General features: G+C 44.7%; 1 protein-coding gene and 1 non-coding gene across 2 annotated transcripts in view; one reads left to right on the top strand and one right to left on the bottom strand.

Moving 5' to 3' along the window:
* Nucleotides 1-5,193, top strand: part of lrp5 (low density lipoprotein receptor-related protein 5) — a 52,518-nt gene extending 47,325 nt beyond the window's left edge. Inside the window, exons 25-29 of the mRNA XM_041037667.1 lie at nt 632-742; nt 845-1,084; nt 1,178-1,320; nt 1,454-1,551; nt 1,687-5,193. Of these exons, the coding sequence (XP_040893601.1) occupies nt 632-742; nt 845-1,084; nt 1,178-1,320; nt 1,454-1,551; nt 1,687-2,011 (917 nt within the window). The 3' untranslated portion in view covers nt 2,012-5,193. The remainder of the gene's footprint in view (nt 1-631; nt 743-844; nt 1,085-1,177; nt 1,321-1,453; nt 1,552-1,686) is intronic.
* A 418-nt stretch (nt 5,194-5,611) lies between these two features.
* On the bottom strand, nt 5,612-5,683 carry trnap-ugg. Its single transcript has one exon. It is a non-coding gene; the product is annotated as a tRNA-Pro (tRNA).
* Between the last annotated feature and the right edge of the window lie 4,541 nt (nt 5,684-10,224).

Here is a 10,224-nt window from a genome sequence, read left to right as displayed (position 1 = left end):
TTATAAAGTGAACACAGTTTAGTTTGCTGGGTAAAAGGCCCCGAGCTGGTTTCACAGAACGGCTTTGATTTTCCTTTATCTAGTGGAATAAATGCAGAGCCAGTGGAAGGTGGCTAAGTACATTTACTCAGTGTGCAGAATACCAGGTGGTCTCGGGTGGATCTCAGACCTCCTTGTTAAAGGGGTTAAAGTTCACGTCGGGTCCAGTGCTGAGCGTTGCAGGTTACGGACAATAAAAAATATCTTCACATTTCTAAAATGTGGGAAAACATTTTAACTACATTTCTTATTTTTCTCACAAACCTGAATATGCAAACAGGATTAAATGTATTGAATCTACTTGCGCTGTTTATCTGACAGATATAAAATGCACTGAACACACTGAAATGCTGCAAACATGTCGATCCCGAAATGTATAAGATAAAACTGATGGATTCTTCCTCCACCTCTGTGTGTAATGAATTACTGTTGATCAGACTGAACTGGAGGCTTTTCCTCAGACATGAGACATTACCATGAGTAGGACACTGACGCGGGTCTCCATCTTTGTGTGTGTGCGTGTGTGTGTGTGTGCGTGTGCGTGTGCGCGTGTGTGTGCGTGTGTGTGTGTGCGTTTCCTCCTCTGCTCCAGCTATCTGCCCTCCTAACCAGTTCCGCTGTGGCGACAACCAGTGTATCACAAAGAAACAACAGTGTGATAATTACTCTGACTGTCCTGACGGATCTGATGAGCTTGCCTGTGGTAAAAACATTACTCATACACCATATATCCTATGCATGTGTGTATTGTTTGTTGTTAGGTACTCCTTTGACTTCCCCTAACCTTTTTTTTCCCTGTGTGTAGAGTACGTGTCTCCTCCCTCCAGTGGCATCCCCAACACCGGCCCCAACACCATCGGTCCAGTCATCGCCATCATCCTGCTCGTCTTTGTGATCGGGGGAGCTTATTTTGTCTGCCAGCGCGTGGTGTGTCGACGCTACAAAGGCCCCAGCGGGACTTTTCCTCACGAGTACATCAGTGGCACGCCCCACGTGCCCCTCAACTTCATTGCCCCCAGCAGCTCCCAGCACGGCACCTTCCAAGGTCGGAGGCTCGGTGCAGCAGCAGCGGTGCTACACCTACAGCGTACTTCCTCTTATGTTGTGGTGTTAGTAACATGTGAATTTGTGTGTGCAGGTATTTCCTGTGGGAAGTCCATGATGAGCTCAGTCAGTCTGATGGGCAGCAGCAGCAGTGGAGCTCCTCTCTATGACAGGAACCATGTGACTGGAGCCTCATCCAGCAGCTCATCATCTACCAAGGGAGCCTTCTATCCTCAGGTTCTCACACACACACACACACACACACACACACACACACACACACACACACACACACACACGCACGCACACACGCACACTGTTTGCTGTTGTCTCTCCACACTTGAATAACACGCAGATGTTTTGTCTGTAGATCCTGAACCCTCCTCCGTCCCCGGCTACCGACCGTTCTCTCTACAACACAGAGATCTTCTACTCCTCTAACAGTCCATCCACCACCAGATCGTACAGGTAACACACACACTCACACCAGCCGACAGAGATGCTGCTCCATCAAGGGTGAGGTCTGTCATAGGTATACCACTTATTTCTTTTCAGTGTAATTATCTTTGTGAACCTGGACTAACGCTGTCTCCTTCCCATCAGACCCTACCACCCAGTCCGTGGCGCTGCTCCACCCACCACTCCCTGTAGCACCGATGTCTGCGACAGCGACTACACCCCCCACCACCTGCCGGCTGGGCTGGCGTCGTCAGCGGGCCGCTGGAAGGCCGCGGGCCACGGCAGCCACGGCAAGCACAACAAGTACTACATGGACCTTAACTCGGACTCGGACCCCTACCCTCCGCCCCCCACCCCCCGCTCCCAGTACCTGTCGGCCGAGGAGAGCTGCCCCCCGTCCCCTTCCACCGAGCGCTCCTACTTCCACCTGTGCCCCCCTCCTCCCTCGCCCTGCACCGACTCCTCATGACCCTCCAACAGCCCGAGAGCCCTGTGAAGAAGGAAAGGACAAAGCATGCTCGCCTCACCTAGAACTGGCCTCCACTGGCCCAGGCTACCAGGGAAAGAACTCACGTGCCAACTTCCAGCCGTGACCGGCTCACACACGCTGCTTTATATCAGCTGGTTCGGCTCAAGTGCCTTGTTCGAGGCTCCTATGTCCCGCATTGGTTCATTTCATCATTCCAGTCATCCTGCAGCTTTCAGGGTGACCATCATCTGATCAGTTCTATGTCTGTCTTCCACGTGTCCCCCGCTCTAACAGTCGCTCCCTCGTGGCAGGTCGAAGGTTTGAGACCCGTCCTCTCTTTCTGTGGGACACAAAAAGGAGATGATGAGTGCGCACGGCCAGAAGCTCCCTCTTTGATTTTCATTCCACCAGGAGAAGAAACCTCGCCTTGCTGGGGCACCGCTTGATCACCCAAACTTCAAATATGTCCAATTATAAGCCTCCCACGAAACCCACTGACTGAGACAGTCACCAGTAGGTACTGGTGTTGTGTGAAAACCAGTCCAATGCCACAAGTTATTCATTAAGACTGAAGCCAAGGCATGGGAGGCATGCCCCCTCCCCCTCCTCCTCCTCCTCCTCCTGCTCCTCGCTTCCTGCCATTTGTCTCCTCCTTCCTCACAGTGTCCTTGTTGGCAGACCAGTGGCAGGACTGTATATAGTGTTAAAATAATATGAACAAAAATAGATCAGAGAGGAATTATTTTACTATTTTATTCACGCTGGCTGATCCACGGCTCCACAGCTAACACAGGGACAGACGGAGGAGTGGACGAGTGCGCGAGTGATTGAGAGACGGGAGAATGATTGGACAGCTGTGTGCATGAGACACAACAATGTGAATGTTTCGCTTCTTTGTAGGACAAATTAGACAAAATTCATAGACGATGACTGAGTGAATGTGTTTGAGTTATGAGTGAATGAGTGGATGGATGGAACAGGGCCAAGATCAAAGTGTGAACTCTCCTGAACGGGATTTTTTGAAACGTGTCCCTCACATTTCTCATCGGGAATTCTCTGCGGTTGGACACGGAGCTCCCTCTGGTCAACAAAGACACAAAGACAAATCTGTCCCGACAGTCCCCTTCTTCATCCCGTGAAATCACAACAACATACCAAATGAATATCGACATGTAAAGCTATTGTACATATGTGTAATGAAGTCAGTGAGTGAGTTGTGACAAGTGGATGCTTTCATTGTGAATCTGAACCTTTTCTTTACTCTCATCATCCCGTTTACCAAAAGTACGTTTGCTGCTATTGTGTCCATACTATATCAGTTACTATGACATGTAATTACACAGAAAGCCCCAGATTACCACTTTCATACAGACTGTAGATCATGAAGCTATTTTACATTTAATAACAAATTATTCTTATAGCGACTTCTGTTATTTGTATTTTCTGTTTGTGTGTAGATCATTGTGTATGTTTTTTACGTGGGTCACCATGTTTGGTTTGAAGGAGTCTTTTTGGAAACAGAAAAGCGACAGTTTGAGAGAGAGTTCCAGCTGAGACGTTTGACTCGAGTGGTTCCATTGGATCCACCGAAGGTTTCAGTACCACCCCCCCCCCCCCCCCACACCCCGTCTTTCTCCGAGAACTCTTGTGTCTTTAGTGTGTTTTTGTGGTGTCGACACGATGAATTGTACGAGGCGAGAAGTTCAAACCCCGCCTGCTTTCACTCCTCCGCAATCACCCGGCCAATCACGGCGTAACATGGATGAGATGTGTAACATGGTTTGAAGCTGGCCGCGGCCTCCAGTTGTCCACTTCCCCACCTCCTGTACAGTGGACCTGACTGGTGAATCCTGCTGTGGAGTCCGAACAGCTTTCCCACGTCAAGGATCCTGCAGGAACCCTGCCACCACAGAACTCAGTCAAAGCCTGTGATCTTTGTCACATTATAAGATGTCTGAACAACCACTGGACATTTCTGTGACATGTTCTGGATAGTCACTCTACTTTGTACTGCAGGGACGTGGAATAGAAGACAACATTTATTTGATTTTCTCTTGAAAAACTCAAAGCACTAAAGCTGCAATAAAATGTGTAGACCGGGACCAGAATGACTTGACAGTATAATAGTCTCTGTACATATAATCTACTAACTCCAAGTGGTTGTAGTGTTAAGCTAATCTTTACAACATCACCTCTTGGGACAAACTTTACATGTTCGGTCCCAGCACCATTCAAGGCTTTAAGAATATGAAAATCACCAGCAGGTTCTTTGTTCTGTCCACCACCTTTGTATCAAACATTGCCGCCTCTAGGGGGGGCTGTGGAGTGTAGCAGTGCAGCAGTGTGTTTTCCTAGTTATGGTCCCACCTGTGCAGATCATTCTCATCATGTACTGTCGTGGTCGAGCTTTGGGCTTCGGATGTGGTTATGTTCAGCCTGCTATCACCAGCACTTAAACCAGGACCCAGCAACTAAAAGTGGGAAGACATTTAATGCACTTATATATAGAAAAGGGCATAATGTTGTAATTACCCATGAAATACTAAGAAAAGAAAGTTCGCCTGGGCTGTGGAGTGTATAAATCAACCTTGGGCCATGTTGAGAAAAAAAAGCTGGAAAACAGTTTTAAGTTTGGAGAGAGCTGTAGAGGAAACAGCCACATCGTCTTCAAGAACAGCTTTTGGCCTGCGTGTGCTCACAGGAACATCTTATAATTGAATAGTGAGCAAAATGTTAAAGGCAGAAGGTAAAGTGTTGACTATTAGTATGTTCCAATCTTCCAAGCGCCAAGCAGATGAGAACGTAGCCACGAATTAATGAGTGTCTTTTCCAGAACAGTCAGTGTTTTGGCCGTCGTGTAGTTTCCTGATAGAAAACTATACCAGCACTTTTGGAATTTTCTGTGTGCTTGTTGCTTGTTGCCTGATAAATCCACCTCCTGTCAGGTGACAGTACAGCTGACGTGTGGTGATGGATTTCCAGTTAACAAAGCTGAAGTAGCATCTGTGTGTGTGTGTCAGTGGGAACCCTGCGCAGCTCGTGGGCCCCGCCCCCAAACCACTGTGTCAGTAAAACTCCTGAAAACCCTCTGTTTGTTGTCTCAGCTAGAAATGCTTTGTGTAATTTACACTTGTGACAATTTTTGTATCAAAAGCATTTTTATATAATAAAGGTTCTATTTTAAGGAATGTTGTGTCTGTGTCTGCTTTGAGGTGAAGTTTCCTTTACAAATCAGTACATGAATTAACTGAGCTCTAATCAGCAGTAATCACAGTAGAGTGAGATCTAGTAGAGGTAGTTGTAGTATTTGGTTCTGACATGTCAGTGTAGGAAAATATATGGAACTAATAAGATTAATGATTACAAACCATGGCTGTAAACCAGCATGCATAGTACCTAAATGGAATGCAGCTGTAATTAATCTCGTGGACACAATGGATAATGAAATAAAGGCAACAATAATGCAGAGTGAATGCAATAAATAAAAAGAAAACCTTTGGGAAAGTTGATTTCACAGTGTGAATGTTGGCCTAATATTTGAGATCATTGTGCTGGAAAACAAATCATGGAATAAACGACAACAAAAAATAAAGAAGTAACGGGCTCGTCCGGGATTTGAACCCGGGACCTCTCGCACCCAAAGCGAGAATCATACCCCTAGACCAACGAGCCGCCATGTTAGTACATAGAGATGTAAAGCCTTTAAACCTGTACACATCCCTGTGTGAGCTTGTTGATGGAGTAATACTGTCATCTACTGGTGCAACATGGTCATCGCGGTGTAATGCTTTTTACGATTAGTGTCAACATTATCACCTGGTCGAAGGTTGTAACTTAAAACAGATTTTTACTGAACCAAATTAGAAAAGACAAGGATCCACCAAACCTGACGCAACTCTTTCCTGTAGACTTGTCCACTGAGACTTTTTTAAAATGTATTTACCACATTTATTACTTTTTCCACATTTCTCAGTCTCTACGAGCTTATAATACAATACGCTTTTAATTTATATATTTTATTTCATTGGGGTCCAAGCAGCTTCGCTGCGAGGAACCCATTGTGTTTGTTAGTCTTCTTCTTCTTCTTCTTCTTCCGCCGTGGGAGAACGTGTGGTAAAAAGTTGTGAAATTTGGCACATTGTTAATATTAATTTGACCGAGTAACATGTCGGCACTTAACACGGTCAAAGTTTTATGTACATTTGTGCACATAACTGTTGAACCGTTTGTCCGATTTTTAAAAACACCGTTGGAATCCTTGGATCATCTACGTCATAATGCGTCATGATAGATTTTCCGCCATCTTGGATTTTTTTGAAAGCGAAACGAAATTTTCAGCGGTCACAAATTTTGTCTGATTCTCACGAAAAGAGGCACAGACTATCTTCAGACAGTTGCACACAAAAATTACTTGCTGCATATTTCAATTTCAGCTTTGTTTCCCCGATACAGCCAGTCGAAATTATATTTATATTCGATTTGAGTTCCTGTCTCGGGAACGCTTTGGTGCAACGAAACCAACTTTGGCCGCAACGAAACCAACTTTGGCCGCATGCTTCGTGACCACGTCCCGAGGGAACAGGACGAATTTTGGTCCGTGTAAAATAAAATAAAAAGTGCTTATTTTATCTTTGTTTTAAAATACAAAAAAAAACCCAAACAAAAACAAAATTGAAATACGAGGCATTTTACTTTTTGTGGGTCTGAAGGGAGTCCTCGAAATTTCAAAATTTCTTAGATTTTCTTTCTCTACTTAGCGTAATAAAATATAAAATCACGAAGAGGCAGAAAGGAAAGAGGACCGTTTCCTCGTGTCCAGAGACCGGATGTTATTGTTTTCGTCTTATTTTATTTCATGGAGACCTGCTGTCTACTACCGGCTGCAGGATTTTCGCCACCTACTGTTTTATACTTTATACTTTATTTATAAACATCTCGTGTGTGGGCGAACGGCGGAATCCAGCGGCCAGGAAGGAGAAGAAGCCCAGTTCCTGTCAGAGCGGCGCGCCCATCCAAAATGTCCGTGGAACCTTACAGCCAGGTTATTTTAGCCACGGCTAAACAAGGCCTTTCTTCTGCAGAAACCTCTGCACGAATTTAACAAGACGGCGGGGCCAGAAGAGGATTTTCTGCAAGAAATATCATAAAGTTTTGTGCTGCAGTTTAACGGGACTGCCCGACACGCATTCGGAGTTGGAGTTGGCGAAAGCCATAGCTGAGGTATGAATCTCGTTGTGCCACACATGTAATTTTATGCCCATTCATCGCTACTGTAAGGAATCGCTGGTGTCCTTATTGGTGCAGATGTGTTCAGTCTGATTGGATGTTGTATTATTCCCTGCGTTAGAAGTCTCACTGTAAGGTCTGTTGATAGGTCAGTCACACACCAGATGGCCTCTCTGGCTGAGACTCGTCTTCTGTCAGATGTTGATGTTTAGGTTTTGAGTTTTTGTGTTTTCCCTCAGCTTGCTATCAACCTAAGGACATCTGTGTCCTACAAAAACAGCTAAATTAATATTTTCACATATATCAGCTAATGATGTGTCTACTTAAACCTAAAGGAATGTAGTCACTGATGATATGATAAATTTGTATATACTTTAGTGTGAGACAGTTACTGTCTAAAGAAGTTTATTTCACTTCTCGTCAGGAAGAAAGTATTTTTCCACCACACTTAGTACATAGTGAGTACGGAAAGTATTCAGACCCCCTTAAATTTTTCACTCTGTTATATTGCAGTCACTTGCTAAAAGCATTTAAGTTCCTGTATTGACAGAGAAACAATTGTTGAAATTTTTGCAGATTTATTAAAAAAAAAGAAAAACTGAAATCACACAGCCATAAGTATTCAGACCCTTTGCTCAGTATTTAGTAGAAGCTCCCTTTGAGCTAATACAGCCATGAGTCTTTTTGGGAATGATGCAACAAGTTTTTCACAGCTGGGTTTGGGGATCTTCTGCCATTCCTCCTTGCAGATCCTCTCCAGTTCTGTCAGGTTGGATGGTGAACATTGGTGGACAGCCATTTTCAGGTCTCTCCAGAGATGCTCAATTGGGTTTAAGTCAGGGCTCTGGCTGGGCCGTTCAAGAACAGTCACGGAGTTGTCCTGAAGCCACTCCTTTGTTATTTTAGCTGTGTGCTTAGGGTCATTGTCTTGTTGGAAGGTGAACCTTCGGCCCAGTCTGAGGTCCTGAGCACTCTGGAGAAGGTTTTTGTCCAGGATATCCCTGTACTTGGCCACATTCATCTTTCCTTCGATTGCAACCCGTCGTCCTGTCCCTGCAGCTGAAAAACACCCGAACAGCATGATGCTGCCACCACCATGCTTCACTGTTGGGACTGTATTGGACAGGTGATGAGCAGTGCCTGGTTTTCTCCACACATACCGCTTAGAATTAAGGCTAGAAAGTTCTATCTTGGTCCTTCAGGTGTTTTTTAGCAAACTCCATGCAGGCTTTCATGTGTCTTGCACTGAGGAGAGGCTTCCGTCGGGCCACTCTGCCATGACTGGTGGAGGGCTGCAGTGATGGTTGACTTTCTAGAACTTTCTCCCATCTCCCGACTGCATCTCTGGAGCTCAGCCACAGTGATCTTTGGGTTCTTCTTTACCTCTCTCACAAAGGCTCTTCTCCCCTGATTGCTCAGTTTGGCACACACATGGAATCCTTAAATTCCATTTAAGATTATGGAGGCCACTGTGCTCTTAGGAACCTTAAGTGCAGCAGAAAATTTTTTTGTACCCTTGGCCAGATCTGTGCCTTGCCACAATTCTGTCTCTGAGCTCTTCAGGCAGTTCCTTTGACCTCATGATTCTCATTTGCTCTGACACACACTGTGAGCTGTAAGGTCTTATATAGACAGGTGTATGGCCTTCCTAATCAAGTCCAATCAGTATAATCAAACACAGCTGGACTCCAATGAAGGTGTAGAACCATCTCAAGGATGAACAGAAGAAATGGACAGCACCCGAGTTAAATATATGAGGGTCACAGCAAAGGGTCTGAATACTTATGGCCGTGTGATATTTCAGTTTTTCTTTTTTAATAAAAATGCAAAAATTTCAACAATTTTGTGTTTCTCTGTCAATATGGGGCGCTGTGTGTACATTAATGAGGAAATAAAAAGAACTTAAATGATTTTAGCAAATGGCTGCAATATAACAAAGAGTGAAAAATTTAAGGGGGTTTCCGTACCCACTGTATATACATATCGTCTGTGATAAAGGATATGAGAAAGCTTTGTAGATTCAAACAGAAAGGATTTTGTTAAAGCTCAAGGTCTTAGATACATCATACTAAATTTGACAATTAATGAAACAATTTTTTTCCTGAATAGCAGCCGTACAAATTTTCAAGAAAAGATCACTTGCATAATAATTTGGCACACAGTGTAGACTCCATTATTTAGTTTTGTCTTGTATCTGTACTCCTACCACTTGGAGTGGCAGGAGCTAAACATTTGAACATCAGTTGTGTTAGCTTGGGTGTGCTAACTAAGTAGCACACTGAGTTGCAGTATCTGGCATTTAAATGATACCATGGTGGTCGACAGCTTCAAGTACCTGGGTGTTCACCTCAACAATAAACTGGACTGGATGCACAACACTGATGCCCTGCACAAGAGGGGCCAAAGTTGCCTCCACCTTCTGAGGAGACTGAGCTCCTTTGGAGTGTGCAGGTCTCTTCTCAAGACTTCTAAAGACTGTAGTAGCCTCCGCTGCTGGGGAGCGGGCAGCACAGACAGAGACAGGAAGAGACTGAACAAGTTGGTCAGGAGGGCCAGCTCTGTCTGAGGCTGCCTGCTGGACACTGTGGAGGAGGTGGATGAGAGGAGGATGTTAGCCAAGCTGGCATCCATTATGGACAACACCTCTCACCCCCTGCGCCAGACTGTGGAAACACTGAGCAGCTCCTTCAGCGGCAGACTTAGACATCCACAATGGAGGAAGGAGCGCTACCGCAGGTTCTTCATTCCCTCTGCTGTCAGACTGTAAAACTCAACTGTGTGGTTGTAAACTGGTCTGGTCTAACATTTCGTTTGTCCATGTGGGACTGCATATATATATATATATAATTTTTATTTTTAGTTTTTTCTCTCTCCCACAGGATCCTACTCTTCACCCCTCCATCATCATGTAAATTTGTATATTACCAGTTTTAATAGTTTTTACTGTTTTTGTATGTTGTGTACTGGTTTTTTGTATCTTTAATTTC

This window comes from Toxotes jaculatrix, chromosome 5, assembly GCF_017976425.1.
Source record: "Toxotes jaculatrix isolate fToxJac2 chromosome 5, fToxJac2.pri, whole genome shotgun sequence".
Taxonomy (NCBI): Eukaryota; Metazoa; Chordata; class Actinopteri; family Toxotidae; genus Toxotes; species Toxotes jaculatrix.
This window is presented reverse-complemented; position numbering and strand designations above follow the sequence as displayed.